Genomic DNA, 25,998 nt, shown 5'->3' on the forward strand with positions numbered 1-25,998 from the left:
ACATGACTCATTCAAGGGGATGCAACTGAAAAGAAAGGAGTGGGCTAAAAATGTGATACTCCATGAAATTACCTGACCTCAAATGCCTGGAAATTAACGGGAACATTTCCAGTGGCTTGTAACGTGGACATAGCTCAGTCAAGTTATGAAAAAAAATTATTCTACTGTCTGTTAGAACTGATGGGTGAACATATGGCAGGGAGAACAGTAAAGGAATTTCAACAACACAAAAAGACAGGTATTTTATGAAATACTTATGTAAAAACTAATTAAATGAAAATAAAATAATAATTGTATTTTGCTTTAAAATTTGCCCTACAATATTTTGGTGGGAGAAAAACCCCTCGTATTTGATGAAGAACTCTCTGAAATGGGAAAAAGTTCAGGCAGGAGATTTCTGCCTATTTTAGCTGTCAAACAAGAGCAGGAAGTTGAAGTCAAAGACCTACATTTAGCACCAAAAGAATAATGTACCTGCTACGGTCCAAGTGGCAAAGGGCTGGAACCAGTGTGGTCCCATTGCCACTGCATTGCCCCTGCCCAGGGGCTGGGGTCTCTCTGGAGGGCTGAAGTCTCTCTGGCGAGCAGGTCACTGCAACCCGGTGCCTGAAAATGTTCCTGAGCACATTCCTCTGTAAGCAAAGCCCTAATGTGTTTTTTGGACAGCCCTGAGCGTGCTTATGAATAGTTCATAGTAAAAGCTTCCACAGAGAATATAAAAAGCAATTAAATCTTAATGGCCCAATGTTTACATTTTTTGAACTACAGGTTGGAAAGCCTGAGTGCAGATCGTTCAGACACAGCTAACGTTTTTGCTGTAAGGGGATTTGTGATAAGTACTGGGCAAAAAAAGTATCCAACCAATCTAGTATCTCATTTTTTCATGTGCATTTTCCTTGTACCACTAGAAGTGAAGGTTTTCAGTTATATTTTAGAGGACAGACCCATCAGAAGAAGGACCGTTGGTACCTGCAGATATGAGGTCCCAGGGAGAGGGGAGCCTGATCTCACCCAGGCAAGAAGGTCAGGATGAGTATGCTGTCCCCAAACACTATCAGGGTGCTTAGACACCATCCCCATGGGAAACACCATGGCTTCATACAAATAAAACAAGACTCAAGTGTGAAGTACTTTATAGTTGGTTTTTAGGAGCCAGTCCCACAAGGCCAGCAGCCTCGTGGGGGGCTCCTTACCCTGACTGGGACTCGGGACCCACCTCATGTAGACCTACTGGCAACCTTTCATGGGTATGTTATGCCAAGTCGAGCAGCAAGTTTCATCTCCAAATAAAACTTCTCCTTTGACACTAGGCAGGATAACATCTTTGATGCCTCAGGCTTTTTTCTGCTCCCTGCTGACCATTGCCACCTCAACTTGAGTATAATCCATGGGTCAAGAGATCCATCAAGGGAGGCAAAGGCTTTCCTTTCAGCCTTGCAAGCTTTGTGTCTTGGTGCCTGAGGCAATTTTATTTCTCTTAAAATAGACTAGCAAGCCACCACATGCAGTCTTCCTCATCTTGTCCTTCTGGGTCACCTTGACCTGGACACGGAAGGTTCAGCCATGCTTTGGACATGGCTTCCCAACCAACGGGACTGCCAAGGCATGCCAGCCAAGGGGGAAACGGTTCGCTGCAGGCACTTGTATGAGAGTGCTGGCTCTCAGAGGGTACCCATCTGGTGTGGATTGAAAGCAGTGACCTCGAGTTATGTGGATCCTCTACATCACCCAGACATCATCTTTGAAAAACCCACATCTGCCTTAGGGAATGGCCTTAAATGCACAGAACTGTGACAGTGATATGAGGAATAAGAGCCTCTCTTGGCATGTAAATGTTGTTGTCTTAACCAGCTCAATTTCTTTTGCTCTTTTCTCTCACTGTATTTGATTTGGTCTGCAATCAATAGTGAAATGAAAAGGACGTGGGTTTAGTCCACCCACAGACTTTCACTGTGCCACTTGGAGATGCCAGATTTGCAGGGTTCTGCTCAGCTGTGCTATGCGCCACAGAATCACAGAATGTCAGGGATTGGAAGGGACCTCGAAAGCTCACCCAGCCCAATCCCCCCGCCGGAGCAGGAACACCCAGATGAGGTTACACAGGAAGGTGTCCAGGCGGGTTGGAATGTCTGCAGAGAAGGAGACTCCACAACCTCCCTGGGCAGCCTGGTCCAGGCTCTGGCACCCTCACTGGGAAGAAGTTTCTTCTCATATTTCAGTGGAACCTCCTGTTCCATTAATGAGGTCTGTTCCACATTAATGAGGTCTCCCCTCAGTCTCCTCTTCTCCAAGCTAAAGAGCCCCAGCTCCCTCAGCCTCTCCTCATAAGGGAGATGCTCCACTCCCTTCATCATCTTCGTTGCCCACACAAAGGGTCTAACCAGAATCGCGTGCTGGGTAGTCCATGCCCAAAGATCACTGCTCTCCAAAACCACGCGCTTCCTGTTGTCTGCCGAGAGACGCTTCACCTGCTCTCGCCCTCGCTACGAGCAGGGCAGCTCTGCTGCCAAGTTCAGTCAGAACAGGATTAGAACTACTAATCATTTTACTGTCAGTGCAGCTTATGATCTGATGTACAGCCTGGCATTGACTCCAGTGCAAGTTTTCTTTCCTGGTTGAACTAAAGCGACTCTATTACAGTCTTTCATGAGTTGCAAAAAATAAAGCTTAATGAGGGTGTTTTACAGGATCTGTCAGAAAAAAAAAGAAGAAAGAAATGTAATATGCACAGGTATTTTAAAATGCATAAGCACCACATATACATGTGTGTGTTTAGATACAAACATCTTCAGCTCTGGGGTTTTTTGTCTGGGTTTTTTTAGGACAGAAGTGTAATTTTTCTCGCTGCTGAAGTTGGTGTTGCAGGCCAGAAAAGCAATCTGTGCCCAAAATATGAAGGCAAATCTTTCAAAGAACAACTAGCATAACCAGATAACCAGAACGTGTTCTTTTTTCCTATTGAGATCATGTCTGTTTGTTTTGCTGACAGCCTGGCTTATGAAATGAGCATGCAGTGAGGTCTGCTGCCAGTGGGCTTTCCATACAAAATGCTCAGGGTAGGAGTGTGTGTGTGTGTGTGTATTTCTCTGTACTGAGACCAATGTAACATCACCACAATAGATTCTGAAAGATTTATGAAATGAAAAATCTCTCCTTAGTGGAATGAGAGAATACATGCAGGGCTATACTGAACTATTTGCTCGAACGTTTAGTTTAAACCTGGTTATTAAACCACCTAAACCATACATATTCTTTTAAAATCTGTCTGTATATTTTCCCTTTGTGCTGTTATAGGTAGACTTATGATTGGAGTCTCAAAATGTTGGGAACTCAAGCTGGAAACAGGAATGTGCACACAGTGCATTTTTATTTTGCCATGAACAGTCTTTGGTTTTGGGTGAAGCAGTTTGTGCTTCACCACAAATGGACAGTACAGGATGAAGCGGTGAGCACAGTCATAAAAGAAACCTTGATGAATCAATAAACAGGTTCCATTGGGATCAAATGGTACATGCTGAATTCTGTATTTATGAAACTTCAGCACAGTGTTGTTTGCCTCACCCTCCAGTTGTGTACTGGGAAGGAGAGAATTTGTTATAGACCAGAGGCTGGTAACAGGAAAGCAATTCAGTGTGCACTTCCAGGGCAGTGGGGACTCCTACGATCCTTGTATACATCATCGGCACCGCAACAAGGGGCTGGGCACTGCTGAAATAGATATCAGGTAAAATAAAAACACACAGACAAAAAAGACCAGAGAAAACACTTTATCCTGTGAGTTTTCAGAGTTCAGTGAAGCCTATTAGAAAAAAACAGAACAAAATATTTGAGAGGCGACTTGACTCTAGAGAATAAACACTTACATAGGGAAAAAATAATGGGTACCAAAGGGCTTTTAACTTAACTCTGAAAAGTATAACGAGATCCAGCGGATGGAATCTGGAGCCAGACAAATTCAAATTGGAAACATGACCTACATTTTTAATAGTGAGTGTGATTAGCCATTGGAACAAAGTACCCACAAAGTAGTGGATTCTCTCCTCTTGATGGCTTCAAATCGAGACTAGATGCCTTTCTGGGAGATAAGCTTTAGTCAAAAGTAGTTATGCTTTAGTCAAACACATGTTACAGGGCTCAATATAGAGGTAATTGGGGAAATGTAATGGCCTGTGATATCCAGGAGGTCAGGCCAGATGGTATAATGATTCCTTCTGGCCTCAAACTCAATGAATCTCAGAATGAATACAAATGTTATCATCTGGATATGCATTTGAAATAATTGCAGGCAGAGATTAGACACACAATTACATATGGTTCAGAATTGATAAACTTTCCTCCTCTCCAGAACAAAGGCCCTTATTTACACCTAATTACATGGTGCTGTTGTAATTCAGATAAATATCTGCTAGGAACTCGGATGGGATGTCAGCAAATCAGTTTTAACTACTGTGCGTGTGTTGTGAGGAAATCACAACACTTATATTCAACTCCAGACTTGCTCACACAGGAATATACCAGGAAGAACTGCAGCATGGACACTTGCTCCACCCTGAGAGTGTCATCATATGATTTAGCCCTGTCAGCTTTGAAGCTGATTCAGTTAAATCACAAAGACATGGAGGTCCTGGTTCCCAAAGCATGCTTATGACTACCTGTGCATTGCTGAATTTTACAGGAAAGGGTTGTTGAAAGTAATAGCAGAAAATAAAAAGGTGCAAGCTTCTGTGAGCAGTTCTGCTTATGCTGACATTATCGCAGATGGCATCTCTGCTTGGTAATGCACATGCACCTGCAAAATAGCCAGCTGTTGCAAGGCTTCTGGAGAAAGAAATACAAAATATTAGCCGGTAAAAGAAACCGCATTAAAATACAGATAACTTTTCATATGAATTTCACCATGGTATGTAGCTTTCAATTTTAGTGTTATCTCACTCACAAAGCATTCAAAACAACTGCACAGGTAAGCGGTGAGACCGCACAGAGGAAATAATATTGTTAAAGTTCAGTGAAATGTCGTCATTTATGGTATGCGTGTGTATACCTGTGCTCAGAAGACAAATGTTGATGAGTGTAATGAGTTTCATTCATAAAGGTCCATAACCTTTTGTACTCTCAATCCTCCCCCAGAAACAAATCTGATCGATGGCACCAACCACCCAATTTCTGGGTGATGAGAAAATTTTTTTTTTCGAGTTCTGAGCACAGTAGCTAATGTGCCACTTGAGGACTTAATATTCTGAGGAAAGGACATTTTCCCTGGACTATGTATCTAATTTGAAGGGGGCAAAAGCCCGGATCTGCAATGTCCCTCACACCTACCCAAGCATTTGAGCAGTTCGGTGATAGCCTAGTCTTACAGGTTGGCCTTTCTCAAAGAGAATGATATATGTATCCTGGAGTATGCACCTGCATCCAAACCTTATTTATGATAACCACTATAACACATTCGATAATTGTAGCCTGCTTTTTCCAACTTCTTTCATTTCGGCTCAAAAAGGAAACATGACAATGATGACTCTGCAGGTACCCTGTAGAATAGCCAACGTTTTACTGAATCTCAGCACTACTTCCTTCTATGAATAGCAAGTCTCTGTCTGTAGATATTATTCTATACGGTCGTTCTGAATATTTTGTTAGATTACACTAAAAATGAAAGTGACATGAAATAATGAAAATCATATTTAAAGTTAGCTGTGTTTTAATGTGGCATTTTGCCAGTTAAATATTTTTTCAGAAACATTGCAATAGCTGCTGATTTTGAAGCTACTTTTCCCATACTTCTACAGGGATGGCGTTTATGATAACACTGCTGTATCAGCAAAACTATCAATACAGGTATTTTACTTTCTATCTTGCTTTATAGCCCTTTATACAAGGCCTTCCTATACAGTTCTGCAGTAGCATTAGTTTCATAAAGGTCCTGAAGGTCATTCTTATTTTCAGTCAAATAACAATATCCAAGAATTTTAATGATGCTCTTCCATTAGTGTTATATTCAGAATTGTTATAAAATTCAACAATGTATGAAAATGTCATCGCTAGGGATGAATGAAGCAGCTCATCTGAAAATGAAAATCAGCCCAAATCAGGCAAAAGAAACTTAAGGCAATTTCATTTTGTCTCCCCTACCTCCACTTCTCAGGTACTTCTGCAAGTTCCAGTGCCTGAAATATCACCATAATTTATTTTTCTAGACAAAGGAAGTACTTAGAGCTAATTATCTAAACTTAAATACAGCATTTGCTACACTGCCATGTGTGAAAGTATTAGCTAAAATGGGAGAAAAGTGAATAAGAAAGTGAGTAGTAGGAGGAGAAGGTCGGTACTGAGGGATGGTAGAAGAGCTTCCCAAGTGTCAGTCTGAGGCCTGATATTATTGAATGTTTTTATTAATGATGATCCCATAAAAAATAAGCATGCGCTAATGGAATTTACCAGTGGCATAAGGGAGGGAGGTACTGTCACTGCAGAGATGAATAAAACTCTCATTTAGGCAGAACTGAGTGACCTTGAGGAGCAGGATAGGATAAATTGGATGAAATAGAGAAGGATTTGAGTGCAAGTTCATGCATCTGGGTCTTGTTAACCAGGTTTCTATAATACTGTACCTGGATGCTCACAGGTAAGAAAGGAATAAGGAGGCCAAAGACATAGAACAAGGTATTTTCACCAGGGTAATGAAATGCTGGTAGCTGTGTATGAGGCACATGTTCGAAATCAGCCAGGATGGTGCACGCTATTCACAAATGATTCACTTCACTTTCAGGCAGCTACTGAAAAAGATGATTAGAGTGACCATGGGAAGGGAGAGCCTTAAGTGGGAGAGGAGTTTGGCAAAATGAAGGCTGAGGGAGGCTGCTATAAATACCACATGGGCATAAGCTCTAGGAAGAGAAAACATCTATTTAAACTGAAAGACAACATTGGCACAAGAACAAAAGAGTATAAATTGGTCATGAATAAATTTTGGATGGAAATTGGAAGCAGATTTCCAAACAACAGAATAGCGATGTTCTGCAATTGCTTTCCAGTGAGAACAGTGGAAACAACAACAACGAAAAACCCCAAGCTACTTTTAAGACAGAGGATAATGAATTTCTGAAAGGGATTATATGATGTGTCTGGCTAAGATAGCAGGGAAGTAGACTTGGTGACCCAAGAGGTCTATGCAGGCCTATCTTTCCAAGCCTCTTTTTCATGACCAAATATTTCAGAGCACTTTTAAGTGCTTCCTTTCCTTCATGCATTTTTTAGATAAATTTTTTACAGTATACTGCAGGGACTGCTTGCTGGACTGATTTAGGGAAGGCACAAAACTGTGGTGTCCAGAATATGCTGAATACTCTCCAAACAAAACAAGAGAAATGTCCAGCATCCTACAGGGCCAGGCTCGGGGTGATTAAAGAAATCACCGTTTTCAGTGGAAGACAACAGGGACCAAGTCCAAACAGCCTCAGTGTTGTAGCGCAGAGCTGTGCCAGCAGTGTCTTGGTTTCTCTCTTCTCAGCCCAGGGAGCACCTCTGTCCTTTGGTGTGGTTTATCCTGCTTGGTGCCTCAATGCTTGCTTAATGTCCCTTGTTCCAAAATCCAGCATTTCCATTACTTCTTAAAAGCTGCATATCCCCTAGTCAATGTGGCCAGAAAGGGACTGGTATGGAAGCTTGATCTTTGGGGTAAAGTACCTGGCGTTTTATCGATTCCTCACCCACAAATCAGTGTTTACAGCTCTTTTACAGTAATAGACACTGCTTCATCAAAGTGCTGGGAGTATGCAGGCTGGCCTGGTAATGTGGTGATTCCCTTATTAAGAGAGCATCTCATAGTCACAAGGTTTATGATTTTCCACCTATGATTTAGTTGAAATCTGATGAGTGGGGCAATGAGATCTGCAGAACTGGGTTATTCTGGTTGTTTTTCTGCTCTAGATGACTACATAGATATTTTTTGTGAAATCAGCTATTAATATTGAGAATAAGTTAAGAAATGGGAAAGCTAGATGAAATCCCCAAGAGTACAGGTAGTTTGCAAAAGGAGAAGAAATAGGCAGCAGTTTGCTCAGGGAGCAGTGCTTTGCTTACACCTTGTCGCCATCCACATTAATCACATTTGCAGTAGGCTCTACCAGCTCTACCTTTTTGTGCAAATACCTTAACAACCAGTTTAAAAAACCAAGCAGGATAACCGAGTCCCCAGGTTGATGTAAACAGTGTAATGATCATCTGTGTAACAAAACAGAAAAGCATTAAACATGGTGGTGGAAGTTTTCAGTCCCTCTTCAGCTGATTTACTGCCTCTTTCTCAGCCAAGGTGTCTCTGCAGGGAAAGAGGCTCCTGGTTCCTCTGAAAGCTGCGGCTTTGCTATCAGTGACTTTAGTGTAGTGCCCCATATGTGAGCTACCCTGTGATTCACTGGTCGGAAAAAGGAAAATCTAAAGCTGTAGGGTGTTTCGAAAAGATGGACCTGATTTCAAAGAAATACTTCTTTGAAATCGGGTCCATCTTTCTGAAATACCCCATAGTTTGAAAAAAATATTTTCAAGCCAAAACTATATTAAAGGTCATAGCTGAAATACACCCTGGGAGATGATCAAGAAAAAAACATTTTGAGTGATTGAAACGTAAAAAGAGCAGCCCTTATTTTTGGTGAGTTTTAATTTAATTTTTGTTCCTGAAATGTGTGTTTCTAGACAGCTATTTTTTCACTCAGTTCCTTAACTTCAGCCAGGACATGGGATTCTGTGAACACCTGGGTGAGATGATTTCATTCTGCTCTGTCTTACTAGCAAACTCAATTTAAAACTAATCAGTCATAAGCACGACCTATACTTATTGCTATATTTTAGTGAGTTATTACTCATACACCTGGGTTTGAAAATGTGGCTCGCCCGGGGAGCGCAGCGGCCTCGCACCAGGGATGAATTCAGCCCTGAGGTCGCTGCAACTCAAAGGGTCTGTCCCGATGGCCATGGTTGCAGGGACAGCACTACCCTGCCACTGTCGTGTGGTGCCACTCAGCGCCAGGAAGCATGCTTGGTTTTTCCATGGGTGGAAATATCTTTGTGGCATAAAAGCACATTTTCAGCTTGTTTCCAAACAGATCCTTTTGCAAGCTCGTGCGTATGGGAGCTTTCAAGTGACAAGCGTACTGAGGAAATGTCTGTGACCACAGCAGGTGAAAGAAATAGCTTTTTCAGACATATCTGGATTTTGGCTGCCCACTCGTGCACCTCACGAAGGCGGTAGCGGCACCGATGGTGCCAGGAAGGATGTGAGGGGCCTCCTTGCCTGTGCCAAGCCTGTTGCCTGCCTCCAAGCAGAAACAATAAGCACCCCCGACATGAGCAGTGATTAAACACCACTAAAGCCTATGAACGCAACCAGTCATGAGGTAAATTAGCTGATGTCTTGCATCTGTACACACTGGACCAGCCACCATGGATCAGGGGCTGTGCTCAGCACCTGCAGCCTGAAGTGAGTGGCCTGGCGGGCCAGGGGCCTCGACGCCACCTTGCTTTCTCTGGTTTCTTGCCTCTGGGGGTTTTAAAAATAAGAGGTTAAAAAATAATCCCTGCTTCGCAGAGGGCCTTTCAGGTCATGCTTCGCCCTTCTTTGTCCCTCCTTGGGTTAATGCTAGAGGAGACAAGCACCTGCGGCAGCCACTGACAGTGGTGCTGTGGTCCTGGCCTCCCTGCCTCGACCCAGGGTGGTCATCACCCCGCGGCCATCGTGTGCTCTGTCACGTCACGTTCCTGCTGCGCGGGGAGCAGCATGGGCGAGGGTGGGCTGTGAAATGTCACCCATGTGTTTGAGCTGCGATGCCGTGAGGATGTTACAGACTGTGAAAAAGGAAAACAAAAAGCGGTAAAGGAAAAAATAAAACACAAAAAAGCTGTGCTCGTTCCACACTCTTCCCTCAGCGCTGTCTCGCCCTTTGTGGAGGCTTCAGAGGTGTGAACACATCCTGTTTACATCTGCCACCGAGATAGAGATGCTGAGGGGAGCACACGGCTGAGGAGCAGTTGGAGGCAGCGCCGTGCACAAGGAGAGCTGCCCGCCGCAGGCGACGGCCCCAGCATGGACGCGCTGCCCATCTACCACGGGGGCATCACCCGAGAGGCTGGGGAGAAGCTGCTCTTGGCTGCGGGCACCGATGGCAGCTACCTGCTGCGGGACAGCGAGAGCATCCCGGGAGTCTACTGCCTCTGCGTGCTGTGAGTGCAGCTGCCACGGCCGCTCCGGGGCGGGGGGCAGCTGAGGGCAGCGGGGCTGGGAGAGGGGTGCTGGGGTCAGGTGACAGCTGATTTCCAACCTTCGCATCCACAGTACGGGATGTTCCCACGTAACAGTGGCAAAATATGTCCTAATATTATTATTTGCAGATGTGCGAGACTTTCGGCTCCTTTGCCTTGGCTTAAGGCACAGGCATGCATAAGCGTTGTGGGGTCCTTTGCAGAGTGAAGAGGAGCAGGTTTTTCCTTGCAGAGCCCATGCTCCCTCCAGGCGTAAAACAAAAAGAGAAAGCAGGTCTGGAGCACATAGGAAGGACAAGCGAGGTGTCATGGGGAAGAGACAGGCAACTTGGCTTGGAATGACATGCACTGCCTCTTTGTGCTGGATAATCTTGCTTTTTGCCCGCTGCCTTCTGCTTCTTAAATGTGCTCGTGGGTTTGCTTAGCAACATCCCCATTGTCCTCTGTCATCGGGAAAGGTAGTGTGGATTGCTGTCATCCAGAATATGCCTTTGCTTCAGGGTGCTCTTGGTCAGGCTGTGTGTCCCACAAGCCATTTGGCTTGGATTAAGCTACCTGTAAAGAACATGAAATACTGATGAATAAGTAAGTGCTAATGTTTCATCAAATTGGGCGAAAGTGGCAAAATTTGATGGGCTGGTCTGTCAGAGAGAGGGTAGAGAGGTTTTCCTGAGGCACCTGGGGGACCTTTTAGTCATAGGACCTCATTTTAATGAAGTAATTTAGTTATCTTATTTTTGGCAAAACCAGACGTCCCAGACGTCCTGAGAGGTAACGCTGTACAACAAAATGCCATTGCACCAAAAGAACAAAGATGTGTCTACCAAGGCTAAACAGACACTTGTGCTTTACTTCAGTGGGATAAGGAATCCAAGAGAAAACTGTTTTAGGGCCAGCAAGAAATTAGCTAACAGAGGGCTCTTAGATACCTGGCAAAAAACCACAAGAGGGAGAAGAGTCCTAGGTCAGGTCCCCAAATGTCTTGAATACATTTCCAACACTATGTAATTAAGCCCTGAGTAAGCATTATTATTCCCCTGTTGTAGACTAGTAAATAGAGGCATGCAAGAATGTTATAGGCAATCCAGAAATACACAATCTTGTTTTCAGGGAGGATCTTTGTAGCAGAAGATGTGTTATTTTTTCTCTCATGAAACTGGAAGGTGAACCAAGCTAGGTTGACAAATACCTTAACAGCTAGCTGAAAAATGGGAAATAAGCATTTTGAGTTAAATGAAAATAGAATAGACATAGCAAGAGGTAAGGAATGCTATGATTCCTGTGATAGGAATAGGCAATAAAAGCAGCATATTTTTTAAATAACTACGAGAGGAAATGGTGATATATCTCCTTAATGCTCGGAAGTCTTTCAGAGCAGGTGAAACACTAAGACATTAGAGAAAGGGTCAGGCAGAATGTTACAATGCCAAATAAAATAGAGAATTCTGGAAGTCCACCATTAGTCTAAATCAGAGCGTAGGTATGTAACAAGATCTTTCATCTGCACACCATCAGTTGGGAAATTTTGCTGTATTAGTGGTAATTTATGTCCTTCAGAAGAAGTTTCATGAATGAAATGAAATATACAAAATGAAAACAGAAAAAACAGAAAGAATTGCTAACTATGAAGCTCTGCAGTCTTTGGAGGAAAAGAGACTTCAGTAAGGAACAGAACCCTACCTAATTGCTTCTGGAAATTATGGGCCACTCACGTCTTCATGTTATGTTGCATTCAAACATATATATGATAAGCAAAGAGGGAAAAGCAAAAAATATTACTGATGAATGTTATGCAGGCTTCTTGTGGAATGTAGCTCCTCAATCAATTTTTTATGAGGGAAATTTTCAATAGCATCTTGGATAAATCTAGATGAAGAAGAATGTTATTATGAGTATGATCTGATATAGACAGAAAGGTGTCTGAAAAATGCTAGAGCTAAGCCTTGGTACTTCTTAATATTTCTATTCAGAGCATTATGTAAGAAATAGCAGATACAGTAAACAACATATCACACAATAACTTTGAAGACAGTTACCATAAAGACACCAGCAAGTGGTCTCACACTGAAGATACCAATGGCAGTTTAAAGAAATATGGACCATAAACTAGAGAACCGCTTTAACAGGCAAAAGTTTACCAAAGCAGAGCACATTAGTGGAGAGACTGGAGGAGCAAATAGGGAAGGCATGAGAGACGTAGATATATATTCAATGGAGGATGTTAAGCCTGGTTTTGGCAAAATAAAACCAGTGGACCCACCTCCACCACTGTCTGAACAGAGATGAAACAGGTGGCAAGTGTGTATGTGCATGAGGGCTTTGGTAAAAACTGAGAGGGAAACCTGCAGTTGCTGTATTCACTGTTTAAGAAAAAGAAAATAAAGACTAAGTACTTCTCTGGTTTTTTTAAATATACTTCCTTCTCAATAAATAATGGAAATTATTAGGAATAAAAAGTTATTCAGAAATTTACATTTCTGTTCAGAAGCTGTGCTAAAGATCACTCTAGGGATAACTAGATATATCAAGATTAGGCAAAACGTATTTACTGCAAGTACTAAAGTGATCTTTGAAACATGAGAAATGAAGCTGGTCAGACATTAGACGTATCGCAATAAGCATCAGAGCTAAACAAAAAATTTTACATCCTTCCACTGACAATTTCTAACAGAAGTGAAACTGTTTCATGCTGACAGCAATGTTTCTATTGCTCTCAGAAAAGAAAAAGAGAAAAATAGTCCAGTTTTCCAAAATCAAAACATGTTCAGTCTGTCTTCTTTCTCCTCTCCCTGCACTTCCCTGGAGAAGTAAAATAAAACAAACCTAAACCACCCCAGCTTCCCAGACCCAAGCCTTCTTAGGGTTAGGTTTGGTGGTGGTATTTTTTTTTTCACCATGGGCGAGGAAGGGAGTTGTAAAAATAATAATAGAAAGACATATTTCTGATAGAGAGAAAACCAACATTTATCAAATAAGTCATTAAAGAAATATTTGGATGACAATGCTGTGATCAGCTTGAACTCACAGAGGTGGCCGCTCTGCCCTTCTAGCTCCGGGTACAGTAATCAGTAAGTCCTGTGGTTGCCACTGCACTGATTAGGCTCAAAGATTGCCTCTTTTTTTTCCAAGAAACTGAATAAATTCGTGATGCCACCACTACCACCATTCCCTCCCCATCAGGCACCCCCAAAGAGCCCTAACATGTTTGGCCAGTCTTCGAGCCTGCTGAAACACGTAACAAGGGCAACAGTGTTCACGGTCAGGCTCATTCAGCTTTTGCTTTTTCAATTAAAAAGTGAAGCCCTGACCTTTAAACAGGAGAAGAGTCACAGACTTCATGAATCCCTTGTGACTGACACTGATTTTTACAGGGCAAGCATAAAAGCGACAGGTAGTAGCATAAAACCTGACCTACAGAGCTGGGTAACTGCGGCACCTTGTTGCTGCAGCGTTTGGCTAGAAAACTCTGCTTTCTCTTGTATTTGTTTTTCCTGAAGTATTGCTTTATCTTCCTTGAATGCTGCTTTCTGCTCTCCGAAGTCACGATGTACACATGGCATGCCTGCTAGCCTTCAAAGAGAGAATGTTTTTTGGTGTGGCTGTGGCAAAGCACAAAGAATCCACTTTCATAAGTATTTTAAGACCACAGTCAAACTATGCATGGAAGATTAGAAAGGTTTTGATTTGCAACATGGTCCCCTGGGGTTCTTACAAACACAGGTGCTGCCTGCAGATTTTGGCGAAGTTTTTTAATACCAGATGCTCCCAAGATCTTTGTTGTATGAATATCATTATTAAATTGACGATATATACTTTAAGGGTGTTCATCATGTTTTGAACACTTCAACAGAGGAGCATGATCTTCTCCTGGAAATTTTTTTAGGGTTGCATTGAAAAGCAAGAACATTTTTGCTGGTCCTGAAAACTGGGCTAGAAGAAATGCATATGCTTTAAAAAACGTATACGTTTTACCTGTAAACATGTTAAACACTACATGCAGTCCACCGGGGTTTTAGTATCATGACCTGATTGTTCCAGGGAGCTTTCTTTACTGGTCTGGTTTCCTCTTTGCTCAAAGCCCATTTGACGTTCTTAGCACCCCCAGAAATCGTCTGTGCACACCGCTCCTAATGAAGTCAGTGAGGGACACAGGACACAATAACGGTGGCAGGTTTGAGAAGCGGCCTCTTAAACTGTGCCTGAAAAATGCATAAACAAAATGCCAGACAGTACGAAAAGCACCACTTTCCTTTACAGATATATGAGCACACATGCAGAAACAAGCAGCTCATGCTTGAATGGGCAAAGATAAAGCATTTGTAGTTTGGGTCTTAAAATCCGTATACTTGAAAAATATTGGAATGTTAGTAGTTGTTTCAGACCTTTAAGTAAGCTAAACATGACATACTCGTCAAACTGTATGTTCAGATTATTTGTTTGAAACCAGCGATTCATGTACTGTGCCGCATTCAATTTGGGGAGAATAATCAAAAGCCGGAATAGAAAGCTGTTTAGAGCTCTTGAAGCAACAGTAATGGCAACAGGGATAGGCTGCAGTCCTATCAGATTTTACGTGTGCTATTTTTTCTGTCACCATAACCACAGTGCACAAGTTCAGGCAACGTGCCGAAACTTTCCGATGCGGCAGAGGTATCAGCTGTACAGCATGAAGGTGTAATACAGGATCACGAGCCAGCTTCAGCTTAGCATTTCTTTTGTTTCACATGTAATATTTTTGATAGAAGTGGCAGAATAATTGCATTTATTATAACACTGCACATAATAATCATCATAATTTAAAATGTAATTTGGAACAAAAGCTTCTCTCTGAGGAGGAGCCCCTCAATTCAAGGTTGTCGTAAATATCACACATGATTTTCAGCTTTGAAAAAAGTCTTGTACAGCACAACAGTAAATTCTACTGAGGTGAATATTTCAGCTAATCAGAAGGAGCTACATCTTTGCTGAAAATAACTTGGCTAATGGCCTTCAGATATTCCAATGGCTTTTCTTGGTAAGATTTTAGAAATGTAGACAGCCTGAACAGTGGGAAATCACTGCGCTAACAAACCTGTAAATGACAGAATGGGTACAATCATTAGCCAACAGATCCTAGATCAGTTCTACTCTGGTTTTGCAGGCTCGAGTTTTAAGGATTTAGTTGAAGCAGTGATTTCAGGTTCAGGGGTTTTATGGTCAGACTGTGCCTACCTTGCTCTGAGAGAAATGGGAAATGTGACAATGAGCTACACTGAATCACTGCCTAACAAACCAAGAAATGTTTCATAGAAATATGAAACAGTAACATTTACAGGGCTATTGACAGTGTATAATCTGTTGCAGTTCTTGTGAGTTTTGCCTAAAGTGAATGAAATTTCACCAGATAACCTTATTTAATGAGTTTTTGCCTTTGTGAGGTACGATTCTGGAGGACATGGTGACACATGAAGCTTAGTTACTGGCCCACCAGTAAGTAGTAATTTATCATCTCAGATTCAAATAAATTCTCATTTTATTTTCAAATTTGAAAAAAAAGAAGTCTTTGAGACATTGCTTTTGGCTGTCATCACCTTGTATTAGACCAATAAAAACCTTGCTCAGACAGGCTACACACTCATTAAGTAAATCAGCAGCATTTCTACTGATGGTTAGGTGTGTTGAAGTGGTGAAGATGCTGACAATCTTACACAGAAATCTGTGCATAAATTCCGAGGCACATCACAAGACTTGATTTAGTCTTTCAGGCTTCTGATAATTTGAGAAAAGAAAACCAAGATAGTGTGTCTGCTTTATAATGCCATAGCAGTATGGTAAGCTAATTGTAGTTACGGATTCAGTATCACAGGTAAATTTTTTGTCACAAAAAGAGTGTTAGTAGGGGAATCAGTGACAGACATGTAAGCTGAAGTGGATACGTATAGAATCCTGCTGTGAGTTAAGCTACAGTAATTGTTGGGCTTTTCAGGTGTTGTAAACACTGTTTTAAACTATTTTATTCACTCTTGCTGACATAGAGCTTGTATCTTGCCCATCATCTCAATGTGAATGCTATTTCTTCAGCTTGAGTTAGCTGATGGATGGTAATTGCTAAGTTGCTGTACCTTGATTGTGTGTCTGAGACCTAAATAAGGCAGGAACCAGGCTGCCTGTCAAAAAGAAAATGCAAATTCTGAGGCACAGTGAGGAGATACAAGCCTAAATAGGATTTTCTCCTACATTAAATAACAAGACTTTTTGGCCTTTCCGTGATTAATAAACCGAGCAGAAATACAACAATTAAAAGGGAAAAAGAAAGAAAAAGGAAGAATAAGTGGTTGGCTGGGTTGACCGTTTCATCCTTTTGGCAGCTGTCACCTCTGTTGCAGAGGGGAGACCAGGGGTACCTGGCTGAGCCCAGGTGTGGACGTGCAGGCTGCCGGGCACTGATGTGCCTTCCCCTGATCTCAGGACTTTTGGCTCTGTGGTAGCCGCATTCCACCTCTGTAGTTACTGTGCTGTTCATGTCACTGCCCATGTTCCCAGTCCAGGGCTGCCCACTGGGACGCTGCTGAGGTTGGTCCTTCTGAGTGAGCACTCAGGAGCTGATCTGCAACCTGCATCAAACCCCTCTGGATAAGGCAGAAGTGGCTGCAGGCTGACCTCTCTCGCTCAGTATGTTATCTGCTGCGTGCCACTGAACCCCAATCCCAAAGTACCGAGTCCCCCGTGAGCTCTCACCGAGCAATATTGTAAAGTGAAATTACAAGTAAGATCAGGATGCAAATATACCAGGTAAGAAGAACTGACTGGTATAGAGCAAAGACACCAGAGGAGAAAGCTATGTAAAAAGGAAGAAACTGATGTCATTTATTGCTGACATGGCTTTCCCTGTCTCTCTGGCTTTCTCCCTTTATATTTGTTCCATTTTGGACCCAGAAATGAATACGAATTAGTTTAATAAAATTTCCCAACTGAGGTACAAAACATTTGGAGATGGTTTTAAAATATACCGTGCAGCTGAAATGTCATGCTTAATTTTAATCTGCAGCATGCGGCTAATATCCTCTGGCTATTTCAATGGTGCAGAAGATTGTAATTATTCACCTGTTAAAGCAAATGCAGCTTTAACAAGTCTGATCACAGTTGAAAAGGAGGAGTGGAGAGGACAGGTAGACAGATGCTGCCTCAGTATGTCATCTGTGAATGATGCCTTTGTAGCTCTTTGGGAGGAATTATCTAGCTATAAAGAAAAAACCCTGTAATATAAAGCAGTCTGTTTCCTGTAATAGCAACTTTTTCTAGATTTTCCTTTCATGAAGTTTTCCCAGTGATCGTGTTGCAACAAAGAGAGTGCTACTGTAGTTCCCAGCTGGTATAACACATCCTTTGTTATGGAGATGAAAAAATAAGTGGGATGACAGAAAAATATCATCCGTGGTGACCAACACACTCTTTTGTAAATGCTATCCAACACTTTCCTTACAGCAATGGCTATTTTCTACTTCTCATCAGCATTTTGGCATTTTTTGCCTTTGATGAAAAATTTATATGGCTTTGTTCATCAAACTGTTAACTCATGATTGCTCCTGTCCCTTGGGCGTCACTGGCAGGAAAGAGGAGTTTTGTAATTGTGAATGAGGCTTGTGGCCATCCCTGGGCCAGATGAAGGGATGGGGGAGCCCGTCTTTGGGTGTCAGGAGCTGGTCAGCCTGCAAGGAATGGTGGTAAGCCAGTGTCACTGCAAGAATGCTCACTGAAATCCTTCTCCCAGTGACATGTGTCCATCTCCTGTTGATTTTGTCCAGCAGAGAGAGGAATTCATGTCACTGAGAGGTGGACTTGAACTGCATCTCACTAGGTAATGGCCTCAAAGCATGAGCTGTGTGAGAGACCCCCAGTGACTAGTGTCATGCCCAGGCCACGTGGCACTAGTTTTTTGGATTTAGCTGTGTGGCCACACCATATATAGGGACATTGTGTCACACTAGGAGGTCTTTTCCTGCCATGAATTGAGTAAAATGTAGAAAACTGAGCTGCCCCTCACGGTGGCTGGGGAATTTCTCATCTCCTGAGACCTAAGCTTCAGTAAATGCACTTTTTCACCTGCTTTTGACTGTTATTATGTGTTTTGCTCTTTGGAAGATAATGTTCTATACAATCTCAATTTCAACTTTTGTATTTACTTTTTGTTTTAAGAAAAACACCTTGATCTTCCTTCAGCCCACACTGATCTCAGTTAATGTTGGGTAGTTTAAATCATAAAAACCTTTCTCACAGGAGGCTGTGCCTGTCTAGCAGTAAAGGGAATTTGGCTCATCAAAATCATGTCACTCACACACGGAAGACAAAAAGCACTTTGAAGTGGTAATGAAGTAAGTTCCTGCTGCTTAACAGAAAGTTTTGATAAGATCATATTCGTTGGGAGAGCACTTATCAGGAGAGCTGTAATTCATTTTGTGGAAACAAAAAACCCAATGGAAAGCAGTTAGGTGGGAAGATTTAGTTGTTCGCCTTCCTAACAAAATGCATCCGCCTTGCTTTGTGCTTTTCCTTTGAAGAAGCAGGTGTGGTGGTCCTGGACGATCTCACCTCTGTGAGAGTCTGTGGAGTAGCTGTGTTTACTGATGGCTTCAGAGCCAACGATAGACTACAACGTTGTCTTTGTCAGCTTAAGCACAGTGAATGCCTTCAGGCCTTTCAGTCTTCTGTCCTCTGGGAAAAAATGTACATTTGCCAGGGGAGTGGAGAGCTCTCACTTGTCCCTTGCAAGGCTGTGGTAGCAATGTCATACCCCTCCTGTTCTACATGCTGTGCTCAAAGTGCCCATGTTCCCAAACTCTTGTTCTTTTTTCTCTGTATCTCACGGGTTTTTAATCTGAGCTATCCTTTGTGCTTTCTCTGGGCTTGGCTGAAATATTTTACAGTGGCATGTTTTGAAAAATGCAGGGTAGGTGTCTGTCTTATACCTTACCCTGCTTTGGCCCTGAATATGACTTTATCTGACCCCTATTTTTCAATTTGTCCAGCTTAGTAAACCCTTCTGGCAGAGTACTGAAAGCCATCAGATATTTCAGAGTCAGGGCAGCACCCCAGCCCCTCAACCACTTCAAGTCATGCAGTCTCTCAGGTACAGAAAATGATGAAAGGAACACCAGATGGTAGCTTTCCGGACAACTGAGCCATTTGTGGAAAAAAATCAGATTTTAAAGAGACTGAAGCAGTCAGAATGCTTTGGGACAAACAAGAACAAACATGGGTAATATGCACAGTGTATTATTAAAAAGAGGAGGCAAGAGAGTGAGTTTTAGATTTTTACATATTGATTCTGTTGGTTTTGAGGCTTGAAAAAAAATTACCATGGAGATGGTCAAACATCCACTTCAAAGAGAGGAGAAGAAATGCCAAGACCTCTCTGGTGTTTCCACACTATGGCCGATAAAAATCTTAATTTCAGTAACTATATATCGGCTGCTGTGCTACATACATAGGTGCAGGAAAGCCCCTCATGATTTCTAAAAAGAAAGGATGAATGTGAACATCAGCTGCTCATGAAAAGCTGACAATACAGGCACAGGTCTCAGAGTTTTTAAGAAAGGTCGTGATAGTATGAGATGGCCTAGGGGCCCCAATGGGAGGCGTGGGACTGACTGAACACAAACATATCTAGTGGTTTAGAGGGATGTGCTTTTGAACAACTGGGCTTGAGCTGTGGTCTCAAGCACCAGTCACTGTGGTGCCATGGCATGGACATGTTGTCCTTCGCCACCTTTCCCTCCTCCCGCAGCCACAGCAAGTTGCTCACGCCTTCCCAAGGGCCCTTTCTGGGCCCATCCAAACCCTTGAGGGACGGGAGCAGTTGAGCTTTCTGGGGGAAGAAGTGGTGTCAGCTCTTTTCCTCCTTAGGTTTCCATAAAGTGAGCATGGCTGGCCACTTTTCGCGTCCATCTGGTGCCAGGCGGGAAGTCGTGTCTCTGGGGAGATTGCTCCTTTTGTTGACACGAAAAGGTGGATGAAGTTGTGGTGGGATCATGGGGTTGGGTCAGACTTGTCCCCACACATGAGGAGGAGGAGGGCAGTGTCCCAGGTGCTGCACAGGGAGTTTGTCCCTACAGCCCCGACAGGAGGGAACAGCTTTGTGTCTTCTGCCTCCGTATTTAATCACAGTGGGAGCAGAGTGGTGGGAGGAGAGCTCACAAATCACGACAGGCGTTTTTGCTCGCACTTTGTGGGGTTATAGCAGTGTGACAACTGTTAACAACTTCCTGCTTGGATAAATTATATCAGACACTGCTTTGCAGAGGTTGCTGTAATGACTTTTTAACAAGAATTTATCCAGGAGCCATGACACGGAGCGTAAGTAATTGCAATCATACGGTATCTGTGTCATTGATGGTTTCTGCTATTTTGTAGTAACTACTATAATACCGTGTATAATTGGAAAGAAATACAGTATGTTTCTGCTTTCTTAAGGGAACAGCCCCTAAAATCCTGCTGTGTATTTATATAAATCTGTGCAGTATGAAATACAATCTTTCTTATCTGATACCATCCAAACTAATGTTGCACCTACAGAACTACTATCAATTGTCTCTGCTTCTGAGTTAAATTTTTGGATATTGGTATAATACTCTGCCATGTAATTCATTCACTGTGTTGAGCTTGTCAGAGAAGTAAGACTGACTTTGGACACAATTATGTCTTGTGTTTTTAGTGCATGACTCCTTATGCTCAAAATACTCAGATTTCAAAAGAAGGAAGATTCCATGCTCTCATAAGTTTCCTTCGTCAGCATTTGAGAATTAGGAACATACAAGCAAGGCAAAGAATAATTCACCTGGCTTTTGTGGGTCTAGCTTTCCAAATAAATTAGGCTCACACTATTGCTTCTGGGAACATCTGCATTTAAATCAATCACAAAACAGTAATGTTGTCTGTCATCTGTTTTTCCAATGAAAGTATGTCTGGTGTGTGTCAGTAAAAGGAGGCCACTGAAAAAAAAAATAATGCTGAGGCAGGAATGAAAGCAATTTCACTTAGCCTAGAATAACTGAATATAGTTGAACTAGATCTGAGTCAGACCAATCCCTCCCATCCAAAAAGAGCCCAGTAGGTTGCACAGAGCTTCTGACCTGTGTCTCAGTTTTGTTTGGTTTTTTTAATCTGCCTAGTGCCTTTATGGGTGAGTTTACTGTTAATGAAAGGTTAGCAGATAAATAGACTCCCACATAACAGAGTGTACCTCTTGTGAAACCTGGCAGTAGAAATGAGTAATACATACTGTTGATTTTTTTTATTCACAGGCATCAGGGTTACGTTTATACCTACAGAGTGTCCAAGACAGAAACTGGGTCCTGGAGTGCTGAGGTGTGTACTTCTCCTTTCTCTACTGAAAATTTATACATTCTGTTTGATGTTTGCATTGATTCAGTGAAATATATTCAAATTATTCATGTTCCTGGATAGTGCGATTTTCATTGAAGGTAATCGATCTTGAGTGTGCCCATCAGTAAGATGTCTTGGTGCCATTTCTGGTAGTGTCGAACTCATAAATTAATTTCCTGTTACATTTCAGCTGTTGCATAATGCAATAGTGCATTATTTTGCATCATTTTAAATTGCAAAAATATTGTGTTTTTATAATTTGACAAGCACAATCAGTTCCCTTCTCTCCCACATACCATTAATGTCAGAATATTTAAGGAAATTATTTTCAATCTACAGTGTTTTAAAGTTAATTTCTCTCTGGATTAATTCATCATGGATGCAAAACTCAATCAGGGTTGCCAAAACTCGATACAAAATATATTTTCACCCATATGATAAGAAACTAGTAATTCAATTGTAGAATAACACAATTTGCAATACAGACAACTATTTAGGTTGATGGAATCGGGATACTAACCTGTGTTTCTTTTATGAAGGTCTTGTTCTTCGGCTGTACTCTGTGTATTAATTCATAATTAGCTTTCTGTTTGCACATTAATGAACACTGATTACAAACATTAAGTGATTTCTAGACAGGCCATTCCTTGGCCATTACGATAACAGAAGTGGTTGCGGTGCTCTGGAAGACAAGACTTATTCCTGGGGTTACTTAGAAGCAGATCGTGGAGTAGAAGTGACTCACATTACTGCAGAGTAAATAATTGTCTGTGTTCCCCTTGGGAATGGTCCCCAGGAAGAATTCACTCAGTCATTCCTGTAAGGCGTCAGGAGCACTCTGTAGCTTCACATGGCCCGAGCAGGAGGGGTTCTGGGGTGGGGTGGTAGTGCACCCCGCATGCCAGGGCGAGCACTGGTGTCTCAGGACGGGTGCTGTGACCCCGCTGTGCAGGATAATTCCCTGAGTGAGGCTGCAGCCTGCTTTGGCCCCAGCTAACATCAACATCCGCAGCGAGGTTTCTCTGGTGTTACACAGGTGTGCTACAACTCCTGCCCCATGAGCTCCACTGGTTTCCTATGTCTGGGTCTTGGGCTTTCCCTCACTGTATTTTAGGCAAACCCTGTCTGTATTTCACAGCATAGGTGTCCGGAAGGCCCAGCATTATCAATGCATCCTCTACAGGGATGCACAGCCCAATGATACCATCCCTTTCTTTAAGCAAATGGAAACCTTTGAGTAAACGTTGCTGGGACCACACTGGCCTCAGCTGTTAGAAACAGTAGCCTAAATCCAACTTATCCGCACAAAATGTGCCTCCAAGGCCAAAACAGGCTCCAGCTGCAGCTGGTGCTTTTCTGTCTCCGTTTCCTTCCCGAGGGCTGGTTAGTCTCTGCTCAAGCTCAGGTTGCACCCGTCTTTCAAGGACTCGGCAGGGAAATTAAAACAGAGCTGGGGAAACCCCAGCCAGTGTGAAGCCTGCGGCTGGTGCCAATGGAGGCAGGATTTAGGCTGGCTGAGAGCAGTGTCCCGCGGGTGGGACTGTGCCGGCAGGACTTGTGCCTGTCTGCCCATGGCTTCGGTGGGGAGGAGTTGTTACAAGAATGTCCTGAAGGATTTAACAGAAACGTGGGATTTTTGATTAAAAGGAGACACAGTTTCATTTCACAGAGTTCGAAAAGATGCTAATGGTGAAAGATAGAAAAACTCCCACTTTTAATAAACAGGCAACATTTTGCTGCTGCCTTTGTACAAGAGATAGACAGGAATACCCGATGAACAGATAAGCCAGTATCGAATGCTTGGAGAAAGGCCATGTCCAAACCTGAATTTAGTGATGTAAGGACTCCCCCTCCCCAGTAGCTCTGTCAGGTAGCTCTCTAGATTGTCTTACTGGTATTTCCAGGCTGGAAGGATCTTACCAATAAACCCCAGGCTGGAGGTTAAGCACTGGCTGCAATAAATCAGAAATAGTGGAAGACCACTTGGGAATTTGCGTAATCAGCATGGCAGGCTCTGGGTTTCTCTTGTAGTGATTAAGAAATCATCCCTCTTCCAGCCTTATATCACCAAACAGCTGGAAACCGCTCTCAGTGCAGGAAAGATGTGATGGCCTGGGGGAAGGAGAAGAGCAGCATGGCTCATTGACTCATTTGAAGTTAGCACATCAGGAGGTCCAAGTGAAGGGCTGGTTCTTCCCTGGGAGGTGTGTGCATTTCTGAGGAGAAGGCTTTTGTGCCAGCACCCTAAGCCCTGCACAAATGCTCAGAACCCAGCATCCCCTTTCACCTCTCACCCTTTGGCTTCGCAGACAGCGCCTGGGGTCCACCGGAGGCTCTTTCGGAAAGTGCACAACCTCATTTCAGCTTTCCAGAAACCCGACCAAGGCATCGTAACGCCCCTGCAGCACCCGATCATCAACTATGCGAAAGCCAAATACCCCCCAGGTACTTGCGGGGTGGAGGGAGCCTTGGCCACAGCTGAGCAGAGCCTTCCATCGCAGCGGGGAAGGTCTTGGACTTATCTGTCTCTTTGACAGGAACTAGCCAGCACAGTGGTACTGCCAAAAATATGCCCTAACTTTGTTACTGTGTGATTGAAATGCTGGCACTGAAGTGCTCATTAGAGACAAGGCCTGTCAATGTGATGAGGAAATAGATTTTGAATATATATTCCCAAATGCTATGCCGACGATGGCTACCTGCCCTCCCCAGCGCCCTTGCTCTTGTACTAAAAACCTTCTGCTCTGTCCATTTTCTTGCAGTCTTCATCCTTTCTTATGTTTGCGATTATTTTTCTTAGGGAGAAATGAAGGCCATGACTTCCACCTGCAGCCGTCATGAAGATGTTTTGCCAGGTGTGACACAACCATATCTTCCACTGTCTCCTCTGGTCCATGCTCTAGAACAGAACAATTTATGTGATAGTTAATACAACTCCATGAGTTTTCTTGTAACATTTGCAGAAATGTGTATTTCTTAGAATTTCTAGCTCAAAACTTAGAAGTTTCAAGTTTCAGAATGTTTTGAATATAGGATTTTTTTCTTTTTCTTTTTCTTTTTTTGAGAGGATAAAAAATATCAGCTACTAAATAATGTAATGTCTTTTTTCTCTTTGTACTTTTAAGTACAAAATATTTTTCACTTCAAGATTAGTTCCTAATTAATAATTAGTTACTAATTTTACATTACTTAACTTTGGACCCTTTTTTGCTTTGTTCTAATTGGTATTTATGCAGAAATGGGCAAGTCCCCTTTTATAGCCTTAGGAAAATGACATTAAGATGTCCTTGCCTTGGGTGGGCTTTGTGTCTGTCATTCATACAGTTCCTAAAGATATTCTGGAGGTGGTATCACGAGGATCCCCACTAACCGATTTCCCACCGGCCACCACTGCCTGGCTGTACAAAATTTGTAGTTTGCACGGAATGATCAAAAAGCTTAAGCGATGCACTGAGTAACTGAGGAAACCAGCAGAGAACATCACTCTTTGCTTTTAGATATTCTCCATACTTGGAAAAAAACCCCATCCCTGCACACAATTTTTAAAAATAAATTATTTTTGCATGACTGTTTCTCTGCTTTGCGTTGTGTATGTGTGTGTTTGCATGCTGCTGCTGGGCTCCTGGAGGAGAGGCTCAACTCTACAGGACCCGTCAGCTGCTCAGGGTGAGCACCTGGCTACCGGGGAACTCCAGTACCCGCCTTTTCGATGTGGGTTTATCAATCACGATGACTGTCCTGCCTGAACTGGCAGACAGGAGGAAACACTTGAACAGACCGGCTGTCCTACAGCAGCTTGTTTCAGGAGAAGAGGTGTCTGTAGTGCAGTCACAGGGTGGTAGATGTGGTCCGGGCTCTCTCGGCGTGGGGCCCGGCTCTTCGTGTGCGAGGGGACGCAGCTGGGCTGGCTGGTAGGTTTGTGCTACTGTTAGTTGTGCTTCGACCTGCACGAATGGTCCTGACTATCCAAAAAAAGGTGATTCTCCCATGCTCCTTTCCAAAGCACAAGGCTAACAGTGATTGCAAAAATACTACAAAAACGTATATTTAAAAAAACTACAACTCTAAACATTCTATAGCCACCTTTTGCTCTGGTTAAATATTATGTGCCTATACTTCTAATTTCCTCTGCACAGCTCGGAAGGAAGGAAACGTTTCCTATGAGGTAAAGAAGTTTTTCCAGAAACACGGGGCTACAGGCTCAGCAGAACAAACCAGACCAAATTCCAGCAGACGTGGCCAAGCTGTGGCTCGGCCGCAGGGTGAGTGGCACCGCAGCTGCTTGGGGCTGGTGGTGGTTCCTGAGGCAGCAGCCGCCTCCCTGTAAAGGTCGCAGTGAGTATTTGTATGTGCGTACGGGACACTTGTGGGGGTGTGTATCCTGCC

General features: G+C 42.9%; 1 protein-coding gene across 1 annotated transcript; it reads left to right on the forward strand.

Annotated features, from left to right (window-relative positions):
* Positions 1 to 10,075: 10,075 nt before the first annotated feature.
* On the forward strand, positions 10,076 to 24,453 carry SH2D1A (SH2 domain containing 1A). The gene is made up of 4 exons (XM_065643538.1): positions 10,076 to 10,212; positions 21,531 to 21,594; positions 23,922 to 24,057; positions 24,413 to 24,453. Exons 1-4 carry the CDS (start codon positions 10,076 to 10,078, stop codon positions 24,451 to 24,453), a joined length of 378 nt encoding a protein of 125 aa, XP_065499610.1.
* The last annotated feature ends 1,545 nt before the right edge of the window (positions 24,454 to 25,998 follow it).

Source organism: Caloenas nicobarica, chromosome 12, assembly GCF_036013445.1.
Source record: "Caloenas nicobarica isolate bCalNic1 chromosome 12, bCalNic1.hap1, whole genome shotgun sequence".
In the NCBI taxonomy this organism is placed as follows: domain Eukaryota; kingdom Metazoa; phylum Chordata; class Aves; order Columbiformes; family Columbidae; genus Caloenas; species Caloenas nicobarica.